We start from the raw sequence: 24,846 nt of genomic DNA on the forward strand, positions 1-24,846 counted from the left end.
CCATGCCCTGATAGCTTGGCTGGCCCCGGCTCCGCACGCTGCGCTTTAATAACCCGCGAGTTTCCATGTTGTCTGCAGGCTGCCAGATTATTTATACTCCATCTGTTCTTTCCCCATCCGTGGGCTCTGCCAGCCCTTCTCCATGGCTGCTGTTTGCCTGGCTGGGAGACGTGCATGGCTTCCCAATCCTTCTGTTGTTCCGCTGCCTTTTGATCCACTCCTGCCTCAGCCCCTTTAAAGCCATTTATCTTTGTAAGAACCAAGGGGCACCAAAGAGGGAGTAAGGATGTCTCTGATAGCAGAGGGTGAGATGGAGCCTGGTGGTACCTCTGTGAGTAGTGGACAGCTCTAACCCTCTCCAGCTCCCTCCTGACTGTGCAGGGATTTGGGTTGGGAGAGCAGTCCAAGGAGGTGGGTGAAGCCAAGCCCTGTCTGAGGTGCCCCCAGGGTCTGTTTGGCAGCACCATATGAAAGTTGTGGTTGAGAGAGAAATGCTAGAGGCAGTTCAAGCCGAGCAGATGGGATGAGTGAGAACCAGGTCCCTCAGCCTTCCTTGTCCCCCTGGCTTGTGTAATTTTCTTATTGCATGCTGGGGTCTCTCAGGGTGGGGAGAGGTCAGCAAAAGATCCTAGTTTAGTTGAATCATTGCATCCAGGCTTGGTGTGAAGGAGTTTGTGACATCCTGAGCTCCTGCCTTCCACACCCCTGGGCAGTGTTTTCCACTGAGAGGGGCTGATGTGCACCTACAACAGGATCTGTTCCCATGTATGGGGTGGGTGATACTCAAAAATCACCCATTTTAGGACATTTTCTGAGAGCATGCAATGATAGGGCAAGAGGGAATGGCTTAAAACTGAAAAATGGAAGGTTTAGATCAGATATTAGCAAGAAATTCTTTCCTGTGGGGTTGGTGAGGCCCTGGCACAGGTTGCCCAGAAGCTGTGGCTGCCCCATCCTGGAGGTGTACAGGGCCAGGTTGGATGGGGCTTGGAGCAACCTGGTGTAGTGGAAGGTGTCCCTGTTCCTGGCAGAGGCTTTGGAACGAGATGATCATTAATGTCTCTTCCAACCCAAACCATTCCATGAGTCTACTGTTGCCTAAAGATGAATTAATGTTCTCAAAGAAAGCAAAAGCAGCTGTGGTCCGTAGCTATTTTTCAGGGTGGCTGCAGCTCACAATGTGCATTGAACTGGCTCCTGATCCTCTCTGCTCTAACACATTCCTATTGATTCCTCAGTAACAATTCCTGCCACGATGTTACCGAGGGCAGCCTCAGTCGCTCCTCACAGTCGAGAGGGGCTGTGTGTTGATGGAGTGTGAGCAGGGACACTGCTGATTTCACTCCAGGAACTCACTTCCAGCCACTCAAGTGGCTGTTCCCACCTGTTTCCCCCTCTCTATGTGACTTTGAAACATGACCTGGGCATGTGGCACAAACTGGGTCTCACCAGCAGACACTTGTGAAGCTCTGAGAGGCTAAAAAAACCCAAATCAAACACACCATAAAAAACCCCAAGTGGATGAATCTCCATCTCTTTTCCCTCTGCCCATGCTTCCAGCTCCCAGGCAGAGCCAGGCAGGCGCTGTGTGGGAGGGGATCTTTGCCCTTATGCCATCTGCAGCGGCCCCGGCCATACGGAGAAGGTGTGCTTGGATTTCCACCGGCTACTCGGCAATGTTGCTGTTTCTATGGTAACTATTTTTTATTCAACAAGAGGAGCTTTAAAATCCGTAGGGCTGAGTGCAATCCTCGGCAGAAGCATCTGCAGTTTTTCGAGGGGTTTTTCAGTAGGTGCAGTTTGTGGCTTGGCTGTTGTTGCTTCAGGGTTGTGGTGTCTCTAAAATCTCCCTCCCAGCATCCTTTCCCTATCATCTCACCCCACATTTCTACATTTTTGGTCTTCCTCTGGTGGCACTTGTCAGAACAAGGGGACGATTTGCACGTGTTGGTTCTTACAGGGGATTTCTGTCTCCCTGCAGAGAGTTGCACCTTCAGGGAAAATTGCTCTGTGTTCAGCAAATGAAGTTGGTGAATCACAAACAAGGCTGATTCATCTGCAGATAATGCAGAGGGTTGCGTTTGGTAGCGTTTCTTTCTTTATTTCCTTTTTTTTTTTTTCCTCAATTGAAAAAAAAAAACAAATGCCAGATTCCTGTGGGGGCAGTTTAGCCACTGCTATTACTGTGCTTGTGACTGGTTCTCACACGTGAGTTTTGTGATTAAAATTAGGCTATTAGAAACAGGCAGTTTTTTGGAGAAATTAGAGAAAACATGGAGGGGAAGTGATTTCTTTGAAATCAAAAACCAAATCTACTGTGGTCCTAGTTATACCAGATGGGGCTTGCTCCTCTGTGTCCTTTATTAGAGTAAACCAGGAGAGATGGGACTGAAGGCAGGAGTGTTTCACACTGTTACAGTTAAAGAAGGCTCAGGTCAATAATTTATCAAGTGTTTCTAATTAGCCTCTCAACCTTACACTTTTCAGCACTCAAACTTCGCTCTGAATTTTGCATGAAGTTGCAGTTTTGTAATTTGTGTGCATCTGACTGTCCTGGACCAAAAGAGCCATGATTTTAAAGAATATTTGAAAATTAGACCCAAATGAGAGCCTTTTTCTCTTTTCTATACACTGTGTAAGCTGCTGCATTTAAAATTATATTACACCAGTGGTCTGGAGCAGAATGGGCTTAAAAATGGACATTTCACAATCTGAAAATGATGCCCTTCCTTGGGTTTGGGGACACAGATAAAGCAACCAGCCCAGAGTGCAGCTTCCCTGTCACAGACAAAAGCAGCGTAGCCAGGTCCCCCTGCTCTATCAGCTTTACCCAGTGCACTGTAAAATTACCTGAGCTCCACTCTTGTGACATGGACAAAATTGAGTTTATTTATACCCAAATGGCATTTTTTTAGCAGAAATTACATTTGTTGACCTGATATTTAGCTACCACATTGGGCAAACGACAGTGATGATTTTGAAATTTCTCTTTCTGAGTCCATCACCTAAAACTAATACTGAGTTAATTATCAAAACTTAAGCAATATCACCCACCACAGATATTTCCCTGAGGCTTACTCACATCCTTAAGAGTTGCAGTGCTTCTCTTAAATCTGTTTGTGGATCTCTTTTGGAGTGACATTTAGGCTGCCATGTCACCTTGGCATTTCTGAAATCCACACTGCTGGTGGCTTGTTAGCTGTGAGAGAGAAAATTATGTGTCTATCTCAGACCCTAAAGAAAGAAGGCTGGGAATTCAGAGGCTGTTTCTGCTCCCAGCACTGTGCCTGACTTGTTACTTAACCTCCAGATGTTGCAGTTCCCAGCCCTGCCTGTGATGCGGGATGCAGTGAGCTGTTGCAAAGCCCATCTGTAATTTTTGCAGAATAATTACAGGAAACACAAGCCACGTAAAGATGGAAATCGTGGTGCAGATGTGTGTCAAAGCAGGGCTGGCTTTCAGGTGGCCCAGAGGGTCACAGCCTGTGCATTTGCAAATGCACCCCCAGCTCTAAAGCTGGGGCTGAGTTTAATTGCTTTTTTGGGATTATAGTGAGAGCTCTGACAGCTCTGGCTGTTGCCAGTGGGTTTGAACTGTGAGTGACAGCGGCTCATTGAGGAGTTTTGCAGTGCTCCACTCATTACCCCTGAGCTGTAATCCATCATGTTAGAGACTGTGACCCTCGGAGTGAGCAGCTGTGGTGCCCGTGCCACGTTAATTTGTTGAATGTTTTGTGGCATGATTTTTCACTTTGCTGTAAGGGACTCTCCTGTGTCCTTCTTGGTTGTCAGTCCAGGTTACTTGGCTGCTCCTCAGCAGCCAGAGGGTGTTTCCATTGCCCTCTCAGGGCTTGTGAACCCAGGACAGGAGATTTGCTGATATAAATTACAGAATCACAGAATTATTGACTGATTTAGCTTGGAAAACACCTCCAAGATCGAGTCCAACCATTAACCCAGCACAGCCAAACCCACCATTAAACCATGTCCGCAAATGCCGCATCTCCACGACTTTTAAATCCCTCCAGGGGTGGTGACTCCAACACTCCCTGGGCAGCCTGTGCCAATGCTTGGCAGCCCATTCAGTGTAGAAGTTTTTCCTAATATCCAACCCAAACTTCTGTGTGGTCAGCGAGGCTGCTCCTGGGAAACTCTGACTGCCAGTAGGAGTAAACGCCCACCATGCACGAGGCTTTAAAACGCTCCAGCTGCTCAAAACTATTCTGCCTGTTGATCTCCATTTCAAAGGAAATTGAAAGTCACTTGGAGAAGCTGCTAGAAAATAATGGCTGGTGACATCCTCGCTGGTGGCATTGAATGCTGTGAAACAGCAGCAGAGGGTCGAATTCTGCCACCCATTATCATTTCAGGCATTTCTTTTGTTCAGCTGCAGAGCGTGGCGGGGACCAGGGGAAAGTCTCACCCCTCCAGTCCTTTCCTTGTAGCTGCTTTTATTAAACAGGCGTCGTTCCTGTCAACGTGAATAAAGGGAAGAGAGAGCAGTTCATTATCCAGTGTATCACTTTGAGTCTAATACTAATTAAAAGCTTTGCCATCACTTCTCTGGAACCTATTCTTAGAAATTATGTAAATTAATTGGAGTTTTGAAGAGGAGCATATGCCAAATCCTGAGTAATTCCCTGCTGGCTGAGGCAGCTCCAGCGCTGGAACAGGAGAATGGCATCAGGAATCTTTTTTCTTTCCTTTTGTGGCTGCAGAAATATAAAGCTGCTTGGGTAAATTTTGATGGTTCTCTTTAGGCAGTATACGAGACAGATCGAATATCCAGACCCTGACCATTTTCCAGAGAGTTACAACACAAAGGCTTTTTCTCCATGAAAGCTTTTCCATCTCAAAAACGACATTTAACACAGAAAGTGTTTTTACTTCCACAGCATTTCTCCAAAGAAATGCATATTCCTGCCTCAAAGAGGAGTTTGACCCTCAAAAGGGAGATGTACTTGAGATCCAGTGAACTCCCTTTGTGAGTTCGCTCTTGCTACTAATTTAATGGGGAAAATATTTACTTGCTATGCTGAATGACAAGGGAGACTTGATCCCTAGGTACACAGTGCTTTTGAAATAAAATACCTTTAAATATTACTAGTGCTTTTTTCCCCCCCTATCTGATTATTTTTCCTCTTTGAAAAAAAGCCAAAACAAATAGAAGGAGAAACAGCGAGGAAAATCATTCAGATAAAAAGGAGAAGCAGTGTGGTTTGGTGTCAGTATATTTTGGTCTCAATCAACAAATCACTTTAAAAGTTGATTAAACTACTTGAGTGTTTAAAGATAAACATGATTAAGTACTTTGGTGGATCTTGGCTTATTATGTATTGAGGCTGGATCCGAGCGTGAGTTGAATCATGGAACATTTGTGGGGAGATGCTGATTCCAGATGCACTTTTTTGCAGTTGCCTTTTCTTTGCAACCTCATCCCAAGGATTAAGAGACACAAGAGTGTGGATCCTCAGGCAGGAGGAGGCAGCCCTCCAGACCAAGTGTTATTTTTCCTTTTGGGGTTTGCAGTTCAGTGCTGGTGAGATTGGAGTTTTCCAGCCATCATCTTTTCTCTCTGAAGCCTTTTCAGCATTAAAGGTGGCAGTTTTTGATAGAACCTTAAAGCTCATCTCATTCCACTCCCCTGGCATGGGCAGGGACACTTCCCACTAGCCCAGGTTGCTGGCTTTGAACAATTCCAGGGATGGACATCCACAGCTTCTCAGGGAAACCTGTTATAGTGACTCAGTTCACTCACAGTAAAGAATTTGTTCCTGATGTCTGATCTAAATCCGCCTTTTTTCAGCTTAAAATCATTCTCCCTCATCCTATCGTTGCATACCCTTATGAAAAGGATACTCAAAACTCCTGGATGTCTTCTCCTTCCTCAGTCATTAGTTCCTTATGCTCTGGGCCATTATTCTTAAATATTCTTAAGTTTCCTCATCAGTATTTTCTTCTGCTTTGAGACAAAATTCATTATAGTTCCATTGGTGGTTTTTTTCTGCTTTTTGGTTCCCACTGAAAAGGGCTCCATAACATTGCAGGTTGGTAAGATGAAAACAACCATTCATTTAGCTGTGGTTGGAGCTTGTAAAAATCCTTATCTCTAGCAGCAGTTGGAGTGTAAGATTCCAGAATAGAAGTTGTTAAGCCCTTACAAGTGCAGACAGTTCTTGGGAAAAGAAAGCACAGTGAAACACAACTTCGGATCAATAGAAAATCATTTTAGAACAAGAATACCACATGTAGCAATGAATGTAGATGGGATTGTTGTTGCTAACCACTTATTAGATGGCAAGGTTTCTGCATGTATTTTGGAGTAGTCTGTGAGTGTCTGCTAAATACAACATCATCTCTCTTTATGCTTGTATTGGCTAATGCACTAGTGGTTTAGAAATACAGTGGGACATTTTTATTGAATGAACACAAAATGTGGTCATTACCCTGGAATTAGGGTGGCAGCTGGTGTGACTGTTGGATAGGGGTCACAAGGGATGGAATAATTAGATATTAAACACTGAACTGGTGGAAAACCAGGGAGTTGAATCTGGGTTGCTTCTGAATTTCAGGACTGCATCCTGCATCCCCAGAGCTGCTGTGGGGAACCCTCTGTGTGTAGCCTGGGATGCAGCCAGGTTTTATCCCAGGTGGAGATGTTATGTTGGTCATGTCCTAGAACACAGCTGCCTGTTTTCCCATCATCATGTTCTCTGGTTGCCCTCATTTTGGGTCTGAGTTCACTGTCCAAGCCTCAATCCATTCCCAGTCTCCTGGCTGGAAAAAAAAGCAACTTTCCATCTTGCCATCTTGGAGACCAGCCCAGATGCTTATTTTGCTGCCCTGCAGGTGCTGGACATCCATCAGGGTAAATCAGGGCCATGCTGAGCATCTTGTGTATTATTACCCTGGGGGCTTCAGTTTGAGTCTTGGCACCTCTGGAGTCTCAGTTGCTCCCAGAGGGTGGTGGCTGTCAAAGGTAGAGAGGCTCTGCCCATGGGAGATTTTCAAGCAGCAATTTCTCAGCCAAGTCCTCATTTTGGTGAGCCCAGTCTCCTTGTGGACCAAGTTCTGGTTGGATTGTGCCACTGAGATGGACATACCCTGTGCTTTAGGTATGATGGGCTTGGTGCTGTAGATGTGTCCTCTCTGTAGTTCAGATTCGTGCCTGAGATGTCTCTTGTTTACAGAAAATTCCCTGAGAAAAAAATTTCAGAAAACCAAAACATCTCAGGGCTACACTTATCCCCTCTCTTTCTGTGTTTGGGTTGTCATGGAAAGAACATAGGACCAGATAAGTTGACAAAACCCACGTGGACACCTTTCAAATAAGTTTTCAGATGTGTTGGCTCTTTCTTGGTGTCACCACATGTTCCTCTTCCCACAGGACCACGCTGATTTGAGAAACCACTTCTTCACTGTGGGGATGAAGCTGGAGGCAGTGAATATGAGGGAGCCATTTCATATCTGTCCTGCATCAGTGACCAAGGTGAGTGATCAGAAAGGAGGGATGGAAAGAGCCTGACTGGGAAAACCTTTTCTGATTTCTACCACAATTAGAAAAAAAAAATAAAGGTGCTACTTAAGTGGCTGGAGAACACATTAAGAAATAGATTTAAAATCTGTGGATGCTCTTAATTAATTCTTTCTTTCCCACAAGCATCACCAGCTCATTCCACGCACTTAAAAGCAATGGGGATGAGCACATTCATCTACCACTTCTATGCAAAAAAAGGATCTCTCTTTTGTCCTTGTCTCCCCTCCATCCATATGTATTTTCCCTGCACATCTGAGAAACCTTTGGAAATAAAACAGCTGAATGGAGGTGGTAGTTGGATATTTAATCCACACACACTCAAATGCAGGAGAGAGGAAGGCTCTGGGGTCTTCAGGATCATCTCCAGTTGCTGCTCAGCTGTGAGACTCTGAACCTCAGCACTTTCCATTGCTTCATTTCACCCATCTCTAGAACTCAGGCTTTGATCTCTTGGGTAGAAACACTTTGTGGAGTGAAAAGGTTTAGGTGAGAGCAAATTATTTTCAGCAGTTTGATCCCCAGGTTTGGCTGTTTCAGCTTTCCGCTTTATTCAGCATTGCAGCAAATCTGACTCCTCATTTTGGTCTCTCCTTTTTCACCCCTTAGGTTTTTAACAACCATTATTTACAAGTGACCATTGATGACTTGAGACCTGAAGCCAGCAAAATCTCGATGCTTTGCCATGCAGATTCCTTGGGGATCTTGCCAATACAGTGGTGCCTTAAAAACGGAGTCAATCTCACACCTCCCAAGGGTTTGTATCCCTTCTCAGTGATTCTTTGGTTTACTCTGAAGGAGATTTGCTTGTTATTGTTGCCTTTAAAATTGTAGTGGTGGTTGCTTGCAGAGCATCAGCTGAAGTATCTCAAGCCAGAGTGGTTTTCTGGAGTGACTGGGGCTGTTCTGGCTCCTACCAGCCCATGATTATCTCAGCAAATGTGTCTTTGCTGGTGGATTGATGTCCCTGTGCTTTGAAGTCTGGTCCAGGCTTGTGAAATCCTCATGAATCCCTGTGGAATGAATCCTAGCAGTTCTTTGTGTGTGTAGAGAGCAAAAGGAGCATTAAAAGTCCAGTCACTCTAGTGGCAAACCGTGTTTCATCCACCTTGGTACAACACTGAAGCTGAGCAAAGCTCCTAAATCCGAATGTCTGAGCTAAAAACAGCTGCCTGCCCAGGTGTGTGGAGGGATTTCCTTGGCTGTCTCAACAAATCCCAGGACACACTGCAAGCAGTGTTCAGGTCAGAGCCAGGAGAAACAGCCTCCAGCCCTGCTGTTCCTCAACTTTGTAGCAGTGCAGGTAATTACTCCCAACTTCAGACAACCACCTGTGGTGACCTAGCTGTATTTCTTTGCTTGCAAAACGTGTTGGTTCCCTGGAATTTCAGGTTTTTTGGAGCTGGCTGGGTTGTTGGTCTGTTGCCAAAAATAAGTGTTGCTTGGGAGAAATAAATGCCTCAAAAAAAAATCAAGCTAAGTTTTGTATATGAACTTTTGTCTTCATTTTGGAAAAGCATGATGCTGCCAAACCCAGGGAAGGGAAGGGTTATTCCCTACCAGATTCAGAATCCTCTTATGTATATCCAGAGTGCTTCTTTAGCACATGTAATTTGAAATTCCCACCCAAGTCCTGGAGCCCTGTGCGTGCAGCTGCATGTGCTGCATCCATGATTGCTCTGCTGCTTCTGCTGAAATAAATCTGCTCTCTGGGGTTTGAGCTCTCTCCTGCTGAAACCCAGGTGTAATGATAATGCCTGTGTAAGCACTCACTGATACTGGCCGGAAAAGTTGCTAAAAATGAAATTAAATGGAATATTTGGGGGTTTTTTCCCCACCCAAATTCACATGCAGCTTCCCCCAGGCAGGATAATTAACTGAAGGAGACTGTAGGCTTAAAAAAAATTTCCAGTCCATGCTGATACAAAGCCTGTCTGAGATGGTGTTTTATGGGTCAAGTGTGTGTGAACTCTCTTTTAGATGCCAACATTTTGAGACATATCTGAAGCATCTGTCAGGTGAATATTTTTCAGCCTGGCCAGGTCTAGTGGGAGATGTCCCTGCCCTGGGTCACCTTCAAGGCCCCTTCCAACCCAAACCATTCTGTGATCTTGGTATTGGGATCCACCTGGGCTCCTGAGAAAGTGCAGAAAGTCTCTTCTCCTTGTTCCCCTGGTGAAAATCATATTTGCTTTCTGCTGTGAGATCAGAAATCCTGGGGGGAAGCTATTAAAAAGGCATAAAGCCAGTGGCTGATAGGTGCATTCTATGTGCTCCTGTATTTTTTACACTTTTTATGAGGGTTGCATGTCCAAACTGAATTTTAGCACCTTAAAACCTTTTCTTTGGGCAGACATGTTCTTTGAGTTACTAAAATGTAATCAGATATTGGAATGAGTTGTTTGAAAATCAACACAAACTAAACACAACAAAAACCCATAAACCTCCAAAAAAGAAAGCAGACAAAAAGTGAAAAGCATCCAAACCCCTGGATAATTTAGGGTTGATAAGGAGGTTTTCTCATCTCAAAATCAACAGATTTTTTTTTTTTTTTTTTTTTTTTTTTGTCAGAACAATGTGCCAGGTTGGGGTATTGGAGTTAGGAGCCCTTTATATGTCTCATCTCCATTCTCTTGCCTTTTTGTCTATCAGGGCTTTATTGAAGACAAACAAAGAGTAAATGGGTCATGAACAGGAGGTGCAAATATTTGCTACTCGAAATAGAGAGCAGTGTTTTCCTGTACAGTGCCAAAAATGAATACCCATTAGCTGCTGCTATATAAACATTGAACAAGCTCTGTTTATATTTATTAGAGCAGGATTTATAGACCACTTCCCTTTAGAGTAACAATCATTGTTTTATGAGCTATTAAGTGGGGGGGAAAAAAAACCCATTTTGATAATGCTCCTAGTTGTAAAGCCTATTGAAGAAAAGCCACTTCCAAAACCTTCAGTATATTTGTATTGTTATATTTGCTTCTGATTAGGCTGCTGGGCTCTGCCATGCCCAGAGCTGAGATGGCAAACACAGTGAAGGTGCTGCATGTTTGAGGAGCAGCAACTGAGTTGTGCAAACACAGCTCTCAGTGCTGTCATTGGGCTGAGCCTTCCAGAGTAACAGGGTGTGAGTGCCCTGTGCTGATGGAGGCAGCTGAGAGCAGGATCACAGAATCACTGAGGCTGGAAAAAGTCAGTGTCCAGCCTTTGATTCCCACCTTGTCAACCAGCACTGAGTGTCCAGTTGTTTCTTGGCCACTTCCAGGGCTGGGGGCTCCACCACTTTTCCTGGGTAGCCCATTCCAAAGCCTGACAACCCTTTCAGTGAAGAAATTCTTCCTGATATGGAATCTGACCCACCTCTAGTGCAGCTTAATGCCATTTCCTCTCCTCCTGTCCCTGTTCCCTGGGAGCAGAGCCCAAATTCCCCTAGCTGTCCCTTCCTGTCAGGGACTTGTGCAGAGCCACAAGATCCCCCCTGAGCCTCCTTTTCTCCAGGCTGAGCCCCTTTCCCAGCTCCCTCAGCCTCTCCTGGGGCTCCAGACCCTTCCCAGCTCTGTTCCCTTCTCTAGACACTCTCCATCCCCTCAGTGTTTGGCCCAGAACTGGACACATCCCTGGGGGTGCAGCCTCACCCTGAAAAAAGCCACAGACAAGTCAGGGCTTATTTGAAGTCAATTCCTGGAGGTTTCCCACTCAGAATCCTCCTTGTGATGCTTTAGTGAGTTATTTTTAACTCCCCAGCTGCCCCTCCTGGGTTCCATTCCTGCTGAAGCCTAAAGGAAAAGAGATTTCAGTGATTCCAGTGGTGCAGGGCCAGGTTGACAGGTGGTTGTGAAGTGACTGCACAGTCAAGTTTTTGTACCTCACTAAAACCCTCTAATGTGCCTTTTCCATCCACTCTGACAAGATCTGTGTGGCTTAAAATTGAGATGCAAAACCCATCCATGGAGGGTTTAGATTGGAGGGGTAAAAAAAGAGATGGAGATGAAATGTGATGAAAATACTGTTGCAGAAATTGTTTAAAAAACAGTGCAAGGATATTTTTTTTGTATGAAGAAAGAACATTCTTTATAAGTAACTGCCCTTTTTTTCCTTCCCTGTGCATGTTTAGTTTTTTAATTATTGTGCACTTCAATGCCCCACAGAGACAGGCCTCTTAGCTCAAGGCTTTATCTCAGTAATTTGTTTGTCATGAATACAATTATTAGGATTAGAAATCGTCTTATCCGAGATACTTGGATCTTAGCAGGCTGCTTGGCACACTGTTTTCAAAAAATTTACCTTCTTTTTTGGGGATCTGGCAGACTGATAGGGGATTACTCAGTATTCCAGTCCTTGCCTATAAAAAAAAGTCACAATTTTCATTGTCATAAATGATTCATTCGCATTTGATCTTGTGTGTCCCTTTTTGACTGTCAATGCAAAAGGCATTTAGGGATGTTCTGTGAAATGAGGCCAGGCTGAGATGCCAGGAAGGGAGATTGGAGGGAGAATTTGGCCTTTGGGTGACTCCTGAAACTTCCCAGTAAGAGCAGTTCTGCAGTAATGTCATTAGAGGATCCACAGGCCCCTGGACAGGATTAGCACTCACTGGTTTCAAGCACTGCAAAAATAGAGAATAAGAGGCAGGCAAAAAAAAAAAAAAAAAAAAAAAAAAAAAAAAAAAAAGCCCCCAAAGCAAATTAAAAAAAAAAACCCAAAAAATTTCTGTCCCAAGAATTTACTGCCTAAATTGCCAAGTGAGAATAGTGGATGAGCAGAGGTCTGATTTGTCTTTCTGTGATGGGACTCCTTGAGAGATGCTCATATAGAGGAATCCCTTTATTTTACCCAGAAGCAGAGGCTGAAGGGATGATCTGCTTGCTGCCTTCATTTTCCTGCTCTGCTCCAGATTTCTGTAACATTCTTACTGGGATGGGATTCAGCTCACACACCCTGAGCTACTGGGGACTCAGTCAGGGAGGTACATGAATGAAGAGAGGAGAATCTATCTCCTGCTTTGAAGGAGAGGATGGATCAGCTTCTGATGGTGCTGATCCTCTCCCTGAGGGACCAGCAAATAACCCATGTCCAGCTCCATAACCCCATCCTTTAGACAGCTAAAAACAGGAGAAGGTCCATAACTAGCCCCATGTGGAAATCTGGGACAGTGGCACTTCTCATTAGTTGTGGGTTTGTTAGAAGTTGGGAGATGCTCACAGAAAAGGGAAAACAAAGAAAATAATTATGTCTTCCTACTTCTTAATGGAGACCTGGCAGTGAAATGCAGGAGGTGTGTGAGGGGAGGCTGCAGGAGCCACTGGCTCTCATGCTGTGTAAGCAGAGGCTCTGCTGAGCCTGCACAGGTCACTGAGACAGGATGAGCTGCTGAAACACAGATATTCATCTCCTTAGGGCCTGTTTTGTCCTCTCTCTGTGGTGGGGAGTGGTGGCTGATGGCTCTTTGTGTTCTGTCCTCCTGCAGGTTACTCTGGCCAGGACTTTGACTGGGCAGACTACCAGAAGCAGTGTGGAGCTGAGGCAGCACCTCACCTGTGCTTTAGAAATGTAAGTTCTTCCTGTCCATCCACATGAAACAAAACAGCTTTCATGGAAAAAGTGCTGCAAGGCTTTGAGAGGTTCCCCCAGAGCACATTGAGGCTGCCTTAGGAGGGAAACTGGGAGAGTGTTCCGAGTCTCCATCCCTAAAAGAGGAAAAAAACACTTATTTTAGTCTTGTCTTTATCTGTAATTATTCTGCTCTTCATCCCCTTGCTGGTTTCGTACAGCACAAAAGATCTCAACTGGTTATTGCAATTATTTCAAGTGCTGCTAAAAATAATTTGGGTAAAGAAATTGTGTAGTATCATTTGCCCCTTTTTACATTTTTAGGTGTTTTCTCTGTATCTTGGGGAGGGGGATACATTTAACCAAACCACATGTATAAAAATTCTAAGTGTTGAAAATATGTGAGAGGATGATTAAACCCTCATGAACGCTGGTCCTTGGCACAGTTCATGTCCTTCCTTGATGCAGCAACAGTGACGTGAGAGTGATGGCTGCCATTAAGATTCACAGCTTTTGAAATAATCTTTTGCAGGCTGTTTTATGGCAATGACAGTCCTGTGTGGCTCGATGTGACAGGTATTCATCACCTGGGGAAAGGCAGATGTAGCCTTCTGCCTTTTCCACTAACCTGGTGCTCTCCTTCCTGTGCCCATCAACTGATGGAGGTTGAGATCCCATCAGTAACTGAAAATACTCCTGATGGTGGTACCTAAATGTTAGTGGTGCACCTAAAATGGGGTTTACAGAAGGCTTTGCAAAATACAGTGGTGGTGAGAATGATGGACAGACAGGTTTCTGTAGGAGTTGTGCAGCTTTTCACTGGGCTCAGAAGTCAGGGGACTGAGGGATGGAGTGTTTATGGAAAGCAGAATGGAGACAGGCACCAGTTGTGGTTTTTCATGGCTTTCCTCATCTGTGGTAGCCCAGGGGCAGCCTGGCTCGGAAGCTTTGGTAGTGACTTGGTGAATTTTTTGTTGATGAGCTCAGAGGATCTGTGCCACAAGGAGTCTGACTTGGGAGTCAAACCAGAGTAAGGATTTCTTTGCCCATAAAGACCCTCTTCCTGAAGGGACTTAAAGCAAAGATTTCCAGCAGTCCTGAGGGAAGGTGGACAGTGCTGCATCACACCAGTACAGTGGGGCTGTTTTTGCATTTCTCTTCTGCAAGCATCCCCACTTCTTCTTTGAATATCTTTTCATTTTGCCAAGCAGTGGATCTCTTCTCCCAGCACTGGCAGCCTTGAGAAAATTCTCTGTGTAACATCCTCTAAGATTAAGTCAGGTCTGAGCATTTTTTTATCCTCTTTTTTTTTTTTTTTAAGGAAACATTGACCAGACGAACATGTGTCTCTTATTCTTTCACTCTTAATAACACAATTCTTTTTCAGAGGGAACTGCTCTGTTGTCCCTTGTGCAGCTTCCTGGCTTGATTTGTAGCTGTGAGGGGCTCTTTGATGGAAGCTTTTTTGCATCTCCCACCTCCTGCAGCCAGACGTGGTGCTGGCAGTGGAGGTGCTGTGGCTGTTTTTCCCCGGGAGGGATTTTTTAACAAGGAGAGGCAGTTATGAAATGGATTGACGTGCCCAAATGCTCAGTAAAATAAACTCCACCTAACTGTTTTGCCATTGATTTTGTATAAATGAGCCTCCAGCACCGAAGTGCAATGAAAGGAGCTGGGGTGATGATAAATGGTGTTTCCTTGTTAGGCAACATAAAAGGCATTTAAACAAACTCAGCCTGCATTCCTGCAGCCCTGGCCATTAGCAGCTTTTGCAGGGTGAAGCTAATCTGTGTGCTGAGCAAGGCTTGAGGCAGTCCAAGCCGTGTTTGAGAGTAGCAGCATGTTCTTGGATGGAAAAGAGACCAAAGCCATGAGTTTTTGGTCTCTCAAAGAGCTCTCAGTGGTTGTTCAAGGTGAAATGCCCATTGTCCTGGGTGTTGTACCAATAGGAGCAGGGTTGAATTTGAGCCTGGCTTCCAGTTTCTCACACAGGATGAGGGTTTGGTGTCACTTTGAGTCAGTGGCAATTATTACCCATCCCAATTATTATTAGCAAAAAATCTCATCTGAGATGAGAAACCATTTCTGTGCTACTGTATGCAGAGAAATGCAGAGCAGGTGGGACAGAGGGGAGGGAAATCAAGGAAGGGAAGCCCTGGTGTGGACACAGGTATTGCATTGATGTGTTTTCAAGGATAGTGGTGGGGGAGATACTGGGAAGGGACTGAGAATAAGTGACAGGAGGGGACATTGGAAGGAACAGTGGCAATGAACACAACTGGATCCATCTTCACCCCAGCCAATGTACCTGAAAACCTTGTTCATAGAGCCTAAAATGGAATCACAGGATGGTTTGGGTTGAAAGGGACATTAAAGACTGTCTAGTTCCAATCTCACTATCCCATGGGCACTGCTGACACCCACTAGATTGGGTTGCTCAGGGGCCCATCCATGAAACCTCCATGGAGAAAAGCATACTTGCAAAGGTTACTCAAATATCTTCAGCTTCAGTCAACCTGGGTGACTGAATGCATGAAGAGGTTTCTCTGGTCTCAGGCAACATGGTTTTTTGCTTTACAGGGATCCTAGCAAGGTGAGAGATGCTTAAGCACAGGAGGTCTGGGAACCCTCTGGGTAGTATCACATTAACAGAAGATGTATCATTGGCAAACGTTCAAACACACTTGGAGCTGATGTGGAGTAACCTCCTCCCAGTCCCCTTGGAGTCAGGGATAGGAGTAGAGCCTGACATGCATTTCATCACTGGTTGTTCATATGGGTGTTAGTGCAAACTTGCTCCAGCATGGACTCCTCTCTCCAGAGTCAATGCCTCCTTTGGGTATTCCTTTCCTTTGACAGGGGTCCTCCAGGGACTGCAGGTGGGTCTCTACTCCCCTGCAGAGCCCCATGTGCTGCAGGGGCACAGCTGCCTCACCATGGGCTGCACCAGCACAGCTCTGATTTGCCTCTGGAAGCCTTTACATTCTTCAGGGTATCCTGCCCTTCCAGTGGAAAGCAAACCATGTTAAATTTATTCTTCCCAGCAGACAGCTCTGGTTGAGGCTGTGCAGTGCTGCAGTGCCATGTTTTCAGCATTGTCTCTTGGCTCTTTCAGACATCCTTCAGCCGTGGCTTCACCAAGAACATGAAGCTGGAGGCAGTGAACCCCAGGAACCCTGCGGAGATTTGTGTGGCCTCCATCACCTCGGTGAAAGGGCGGCTGATGTGGCTGCACCTGGAAGGTACGTGCCCTAAAGACTGCTTGTGTTTGTCTGCCTCACTCACTCACTCACTCACTCACTCACTCACTCACTCACTCACTCACTCTCTTAATTTTTGTCCTTCATCCTCTGCACAAAATTGCCCTCTCCAGCTTTTCAGTTTTACACACATTGACCAGTTCTGTGTCATGAGGAACTACATTTACCAGCTTTTTCTCTGGAACTTTCTCTGCAAGTTCTCCACACTCCCATCCAAGTGGTTTTTATCACCATGATGACAACCTCCTCCCTGCCATCATCACACACCTTCATCCTGGGAACAGAACTTTGCCTCATTTTGTCTCATTGAAACTTCTACAGCAATTCCCAGCCTGACAGTTTGTACAGGAGAGGTCTCTAATCAAAGCCCTTAAAGTTGGTAAAAACATTGCCAGGTAACCCAAGATATTACAGTTCCTCCCCAGTGTTTGGTCTTGGTAGAGCTGTGTGCAATGGTAGGTTTTGTTTTTTAACTCTTAGGATAATTGTTTGCCTTCTAGCTCACAGGAAAAATATTATTTGTTTTTTTAATTTCTGGGATCAACAGTTGTTTGTAATTCCATTCTCACTAAGGGCTGTTGTTGAATTTACAGCCATCTGATCAAGGAATCTGATCCATTTTGGCAATTCTTTTTAAATGACCAGGTGCCTTCACTTGTATATGCCAAAGATGTGGATAGATACAGGAAGGCGGCAACACCCTCCCACCTTTCTTCCTTCCCTCATCTCTTTCTCTCTGCCTGTTACTCTTTTAATTTCTTAAAGGATGTTTTTTTTTACAACTCATCATAAAAAAACCCTGTGTGCATCTTCTTTCTTTTGAATTCTGATATATAAATGCTTTAAGCTTGGTTTATATCTCAATACCAGGAATTGAATGATCTGTAGTAAACAGAAAAGATGCAAAAGACTGCAAAAGCAGAAAGCAATCTTTGCTGCTGTAGGAATACATCACTACAGTGTGCACAGTGTTGTGCTATAAGCAGGCATTAAAAAATAACACAACCAAAAAAAACCCGGTTATAGAGTTGTAAAATAAATGTGGCTTGAAGTGTAGCATGGGGTTTTTTTCTTGACTCCATTAATACAATGTTGTTTCTAACTGTTTTTTTATATTTTGGAAGGCTCCCCAACTACCACAGGAGCCCCTCACTGAAAACCTCAGGTCCCACCATTTATCTGAAACTTTCACTGTTGCCCTCCCAGTTTGGCAGCCCAGGCTGCAGCCAAAAAACCAGGATCACAGGAGTTAAGCAGGGCAGAGTTAGACATGAGGGAACACTCTGTGATAAATCACACTTTGTGCAGTAGCAGAACCCTAAACTTGAGGGCGAGTTTAATGAGCAGCAGTGCAGTTCCCCCGTGGTGGAGGAGAGAAGCTCAGGACTGATGGGATGCTCTGCACTCTCTGCTACTTTATTACTCATCATCTGCATTGTTAATTTTTACTGGTTCATTTTAGATTTTAGAGCTTGAAGCTTTCTGGTGTGAATTTATACAAGTAATAATGCACGCTCCCTGCACAGCCCAGGAATTGGAGGAAAACCCTTTGGTTAATCACTTCTCCAGGGAGGTTTCCTGTAATTTCCCCTTTTACAGTTTTCTAGAGTTGCTGCTCTGTTCTACCAGTCCTGTAAGATTCATAGCAGGACACAGACATTTTCCTCACCCTGTTCCCAGTCTCTCTGTTGTCCCTTTAACCTCCCAATTCCCAGGGACATTTCCTGATCTGAGAAGAGAGCGGTGTAAAACTCAACAGATGAAACTAATGAGTCTCAAAAAAGCTGTTCTCCACTCCTGTGAGTGAGGGCAAAGGAAGCAGTGAGATGTTGGAAGTGGCAAACAGGGTTATCAGTTGCCAGAGGGCAGAAGCAGAGGAAGGACAGAGTAGCTGTGAATGTCTTACAAGAGGAACACAAGGAGAACGGGCATTCTGCTGCTTTCTTGCTCCTCAGGGTGGCTGCAGCTCTAAACTTCAGGACTAGCACCATTTTGGTTGTAAAAGACTTTTCATGTCACACTTATTGTTGCTTGTAAGCAGGAAAGTAAATTTGATCTGGTTATTTTAATAATTTAGAATTGTAGCATAATTAAGATTGGGAAGGACCTCTGAGATAATTGAGTCTGTTTTGTCAGAATGACACTGTTACAATAATGAAGTAATTGGTTTTTCCCAGACCTGGTGACATTTCAGTGTTGATTTCTTGCTCTGTTTAGGGCTTGGTCCATGTCTTCCTCACTGTGAGTGTGTCTTGCCACTGACTCACTTGTCATGGGAGCTCCTTGCCTGGATTTGTGGTGTCAGGTGGAAATGGAGCTCCCCACTGGAGCTTTCATCAGGTTCCAACTGGGCAGTGACCATGTGGTAATATCTCATGGAGAAAAATGGTTTTTCAGGGAATTTCAGCTGTTGAAGTCTTGTATTCAGCAAGCTGTGTCCTTCCCCTGTGCCTTCATCCCATATCCCAGTGGAACAGACACTGTATTTTCAATGGATAGTGCATGAACACGACCAAGGGCTCAGAGAAACACCATGTAAACATCCATGAACCTACACAGACATCATGAATGCATTATTTTCATTATTTCCTCCAGCAATGTGATCACCAGCACCTGTTTCCCTGCCTCCTTCAGGTTTTTCCTGCAGCCACACTCTCAGAGCAGCAGGTTTATTACTGATCCAAACGCTGCTCCTCGGCCTCGCTGCTGTTCCCATCACAAAGTTCAATCACTGTTTCAATTACACCACAAGCCCTTGATGAACATACATTAGTGGGAAGCTCCCTGTAGTCATCAGGCTGTGCAAAGTCAAACACTTGCTGCCTTAAGCAGGAGGCAGAGATGTTTTAACAGATGCCAAGGCGAGGGTGATGCAGGGGAAGCTGCTGATCCTTTGGTCCCTTTTATTAGGAGATCACCCCATGCTGGTGCTGGAGCTGTCTGTCCTGGGGTGGAATTGGCAGAGGGAGGAGGTGGAGTTTCTGGTCCAGCTGTGCCAGTGCAGTAGAACTTTAGCTGGAGTAGTTAAATGGTGCCTTGACTGAGGACACAGAGTTGTTTTTGAAAGAACTCAAAGCCATCAGGAATATCTTCATTAGATTTTGAGTGGAAATCAGGTAAATTGGGAAAAAAATAGTAGGAGAAAATTTCTTTACTGAAGGGGTGGTCAAGCATTGGAATGGGCTTTCTGGGGTAGTCGTGGAATTACTGTCCTTGGAAGTGTTCAAAAGTCATGAAGATGTGGTGATGGGAGACAAAGATTAGTGTTGGGCTTGGCAGTGATGGGTTAATGGTTGGGCTTTGTGATCTTGGAGGTCTTTTCCAACCTAAATAATTCTTTGGTTCTGTGAGTGGGACCCACATAAATGAAGACAGGAGATTCCCTTCTAAAGGAGGTGTAATGATCAAATTGGAAGATAATTGCTTTCATAGAGACTTCAGGTGAAGTTTTGGAGTCAGCATCATGATAGAGACATTGGTGCATGTGTCACACTTGGGATTTCTATACTGCTTCACTCCTGTTGGGTGATCAGCTCTTGTTTCATGTGAAGAGCCCCAGGAGAATTTGTGGCACTTCTGGACAGAAGAGTGGCCACCTCTCGCTCTTGAAAAATGGGACTCAAGGGCAGAGCTGCACAAAAAAGCTTCAGGGAAGCACTGGGGCATAAAAGCCTCTCTCTCACATCAGCTACCACCCTGGAAAAGCCTAGATACACTCTCTTACCATTAAGAGCAAGCATTCAACAACTCCTTCTAACTCACTTATACAACTTGACAAAATATCCAGGGGTCAGCCAGGCCACCTTGTCGAGGGGATGTTTAACCTCCCTGGCTTTTGGCTGCTTCACTGCACACTCTTAAAGTGCTGTTAATGGGGTTTTTCTCTGAACTACATTGCACTGTAAATGCAGCAGCCCCATCCTTGCTCTCTGTGCAGAGCTGAAGATGAAATGGTGCCTGATTCTGGTGCAGGGCAGCAGATTTATTTTTACATGTTCCATCATTTTCTTCCTTGGGCTCGTGATGAATGCTTGGATGGCTCTGAGCTTGGTGTTCCTGTGCCTAAATCCCATTTTAAACTCGTGTTTATAGGTTCTCAGATGCCCTCTCCAGAGTACATCGTTGATGTGGAGTCTATGGACATTTTCCCTGTTGGCTGGTGTGAAGCAAATGCTTATAACCTCACCCCACCACACAAAGCTGTTTGTAAGTACACGGAGACCTGGGCAGTGCAAATGTTGCATCAGGGATTTTCTCTGAGGTCTGTAATCCCATTTCTGACACTGTCAACCTACCCAGCAGACCAATAACCAGGCTGGAAGTGTACTGCAATAAATGGTAATAAATCTAATTAGTGACTAGACTGGAGTTAGACAGTTTGTATTTATGTCTGTGATCAGCCCCTCCAAAAATGGAGTTTTCTATGCTGAGGAAGGCTGTTCCATGGTTTGGGATTGCACAGTGGGTTGTGGGTTTGCAGAGGGATTTTTGGTCAGTAGGGTTATCAGAGGGAAACTAGGTTTTGTTGTGCTGAGCCCAGGTTCACTCAGGCAGCTGAGTGGATTAGGGACAAAGACCTCAAATTGGAAGAAAAACCCCCATAAAATATCAGGTGGAATGGAGATACAGAGGCCACCTGGATGCCCTTTCCCACCACAGGATCTGCTCCATCTAAATGGAGGAATAACTGCTGCCATTCTGTGATGGAGTTCCTGCCCTTTCCCAGGGTATCTGTCCCTTATTTTCCTGCCCTTGCCAGCTCAGAGATTTTCCTACTGTTGAGTTTAAATCCCTCCCCAGCACAATTAAACCCACAGGGTTTTGTCCTACCTCCAGTGCATATTAAGACAAATTTCTTCCCTTTCCATTTGCATTTGAAGGCAGTTCATGAGAGCTCAGTGGCTTGGTGTTGTTCCTCCTGTTCCAGCATATCCAATCTCAAGCCACAAGGTGAAAAATTTGCCTCCCTGTTTATATTAATTAATATCCAGAAGGCGAATTTTAAAATGTATCAGCCCTTTCGAAGAGTTAAATATGCTTAAGTTAAAAATCAGGCAGCCAGAGCCTAATTTAGGAGAATACTGCTATGGCAACATTATGCAGCCTTATCACAATTTATAGCTGGGGATAAATTATGCTGGAGGTAATCATGCTTGTAAAATGTAATCTTATCCATATGTGTTTCTGTATGGAAAAATATTTGTGTTTTCATTTTAATTCTTTTTTTCTTTTTATGCTGATCCCATAAAACACAATATTAGCATTCCAGAGGAAAGATTAAATGTATTATTACATCCTTAAAGTAGGTTTTAATGATGTAGTGACTTACTTAAAAAATACCAGGAAAAGATGGTGATAGTAATTAAGTACCATTTCATTGTGCTCAAAGTCGTTTTATAGTCAGTGCATTTACACAGCTTTTTATGCATTCTGGGGGTGCTTAACAAGACAGAAGGGTACAAAATTATGTTTTTCTTCCTTGCTTCATTTTTGCAGTGCGAAGGAAGAGGAGAATTGCAGTTGTGCAACCAGAAAAACAGTAAGTTGTTTTTGGGTTTTTTTGTTGTTGTTGGTTTTTAAGGTGGTGTTTTTACAGGAATGCATCAGGTCTTCCAGGGGGGATAATACACAGCAGCTGTGTGGCTTTGTAACAACTGCCCAGATACTGCAGTACAGCCAGCAAGAGGATTCTTTTAAGTCTGAAATATTTTTTAGCATATTATAAAGTCTCTGTAACAGCAATTTTTTACTGGTTGGGGCTGTACAGCCCCTGCCTAATGGCCAGCAAGGGATGCTTAGGGAAGATAGACATGTACCAGGAGGGCATTTCCCTGTCTGCCTCTTGCAGTTTGTAGAAACTTGAATTTAAGGGAGGATATTTGAAGCCTGGAGGTCTAAAGCTGACACATCAGAGTATATTTTTAGAGAAGGGGTGGATCTGGCTCCTTCATCTGCAATAGCCTGGTCTGTGATCAACCATTTGGAAGTGGAATTGTGTTGGAGGTATCTCCATTCCTCATCCCTGTTGCTGGTGTGTCTTTTGTTCCAGCCTGAGGACTCATTCTGGCCCTTTGTCCTGTCTGATGCTGTTAAATGCACCAAACGCTCTATCAAATACACCCAATTTCTCTTTTACCAGGTTACCATCCACAGTGCCTGTTGAGAAAATACCTCATGACCTCTGCCCAGTTCCTCAGCTAGACACAACAGGTAGGGATCCTTATTTCAGTGACCCTATTTCATGTCCTGTATGGAAGGGGAGGACCCCAGAAAGGCAGTGAGTTGTCCCACAGGTAGGGACATGGAACCACATCCTCAGGGGGTGTAACATGGAGTGAACCCTCCTGGTGTACAGCAGGTGAGGGGCTGCTTCTCCACATGTTTTGCTGGGGCTGTCAGAGTTGCCCTGGAGCTTGCCCATTTCAGATGATGATATTAAGACAAGGCTGATGAGTTCTGTCTGGTGGAGGTGGGCGCAGGTTGTTAATTGACACTGATGAAATTGGGTACAGCAGGACCTGATGGGTCCCATGTGTAACCTCAGGACTGTGTGGTGTGGCTGCTGCTTCTAAAGGCAGATTCCTCTCCCCTTTAGCAGTGTCAGGAGGCTCTGAGTGCAGCATTCATACACTTAATGGTGTAAACCCAGCAGCAGGGACAGGATTTAACTCACTTTATTTCAGCAGGCTGTGGGACACATGTTGGCATTGCAGCCAACACCCCATTACAGTCAAATGGGGAAAATCAGGATCTTTTGGGGTATGATAACCAAAAAAAGTGGATAACCACTTGGAAGACATCTAGAAGTTTCCATTTCTCTCCATGGGCTATAAAGGAGCCCAGAGTAATTAGCCCAGACAAGGAAAACTGCTCTGTTGACCCATGCTGGGTCAGGGAATGCCTCTGCAGGGTTTATGGGGTTGGACAGGAGCTGAAGAGGGGTTTCTAAGGCTCATTCACTGAGTGAATGTTCTCCCTGAGCTGATTCCCTGTCTCTGAGGCTCAGCCCCTGCATCCCCTCCTGGCAGGTTGCAGTGAGTCACTCGTGTCCTCCTGCAGTGTGAGTTCTGGAAGTGCCCTGGCTCATGTCATGGATTAAATCCTTTCCCAGTCTTCCTTTCAGCAGCCAAATAAGCCATTGTTAAAAACACTTCCTTTTCCCATGCTGGACAGATTTGAACAGCAAAGGCTTCTCTACCTTCTATCCCAGAGTAGAATTTTTTGCCTCCTTTATTCTCCTCCTCTTCCTCCCACATCCAGGAGGGAGAAGTGCCCTTGATTTATGGTATAAAAGTGCTACAGGCCACCCTCACTGCTGCTTTCTTCTTTCAGGCACCATCAATGGGAGATACTGCTGCCCCCAGCTCTACATCAACCACCGCTGCTTCTCAGGTCCATATTTAAACAAAGGCAGGATTGCAGAGCTACCTCAGTCTGTGGGGCCTGGCAAGTGTGTGCTGGTGCTCAAGGAGGTATGGCCCAGCTCTCTTTTTTGGAGGGGATTTCAGAGGAAAGTGTGAGTCATGGCTTGCCAGACCCAGAATTGGTGAACAATGCACCAAAAATTGTCTTGGAGTGGTTTACATGAGGCAAAACTGCAAGCCAGGAAGAAGGGGACAGATTTTGTATTGTGAGTTTTGATGGGAGAGGTGAGGTTTTTGAAACATGAGGAGTTCTGTTGGTTGGGAGCAACTTTAGTGTGGGTTGTCATCAACACAGGAGCAAAAGGCAGTGTCGTGGAGACATGGGCATCTCATTTTGGGGACATAAACAACTTCCCAAGGAGCAGGAGAATGGCAGCAGCCCAGCATTGGTCAATGGTACTTTGCAGAAAAAATTCAAGCTTATTATGGCCATATAATTCAAAGAATTGCAGAAAAAGAAGTCAAGCTTATTATGGCCATAAGCTTTCCAGAAAAAGATCAGGCTTATTATGGCCATAAACTCAAGCTTGTTCTGGCCATGGGAACCAGTTCCAGATTCTGGAAAGGGTGAAGAGAAAACCTTCAGAGTGTTGCTGTAGGGGAGATAAACCTGATTCCTGGTACCTGTTGCTGAGATGAGAGAGGTGCCAGCAGCTTGGAGAGTCATGGGCAGGATGGAGGTAAAAAACTGCTGCACAGTTGAAGTTCCTGATGCTCCCCAGCCCTTTCCACCCAAGGTGTTGTCCTCACCTCCACCACTGATGCAGTGGAGCATTCTGTGTGTGTAACCTTAAATCCCAAAATCTTTGGTGAGTAACAAGTAACTCTCGTGCAGTTTAGTACCAAACTTACTTTTACATCCTAGCCGTTCATTATTCCCAGTGCCAGCACAAGTTTTCTGCTGGGACCTCTGGTTTATTGTGGGGTTTTTTTCACTGTAAGAGGCAAGTGAGGTGGCAGTGCCTGTTGTTTGGCATCAGCTACAAAGTTTGTCTCATTTCTGAGGGATTTTCTTGGAAAACAAGTTGAAACCTGGAGCCAAATACAATGGAGATGTCAGCTGGTGCCATCCAGCCATTGC

The 24,846-nt window shown here is 44.9% G+C and overlaps 1 protein-coding gene across 1 annotated transcript in view; it reads left to right on the plus strand.

Moving 5' to 3' along the window:
- Positions 1-24,846, plus strand: part of SFMBT2 (Scm like with four mbt domains 2) — a gene marked incomplete at its 3' end in the record, with an annotated part of 103,204 nt that overhangs the window by 60,463 nt on the left and 17,895 nt on the right. Inside the window, exons 8-15 of the mRNA XM_083860280.1 lie at positions 7,388-7,489; positions 8,144-8,291; positions 12,999-13,081; positions 16,197-16,323; positions 20,434-20,547; positions 21,838-21,880; positions 22,481-22,551; positions 23,674-23,813. Of these exons, the coding sequence (XP_083716406.1) occupies positions 7,388-7,489; positions 8,144-8,291; positions 12,999-13,081; positions 16,197-16,323; positions 20,434-20,547; positions 21,838-21,880; positions 22,481-22,551; positions 23,674-23,813 (828 nt within the window). The remainder of the gene's footprint in view (positions 1-7,387; positions 7,490-8,143; positions 8,292-12,998; positions 13,082-16,196; positions 16,324-20,433; positions 20,548-21,837; positions 21,881-22,480; positions 22,552-23,673; positions 23,814-24,846) is intronic.

The sequence above is a fragment of the Zosterops lateralis genome, assembly GCF_965231275.1.
Source record: "Zosterops lateralis genome assembly, chromosome: 4".
Classification (NCBI taxonomy): domain Eukaryota; kingdom Metazoa; phylum Chordata; class Aves; order Passeriformes; family Zosteropidae; genus Zosterops; species Zosterops lateralis.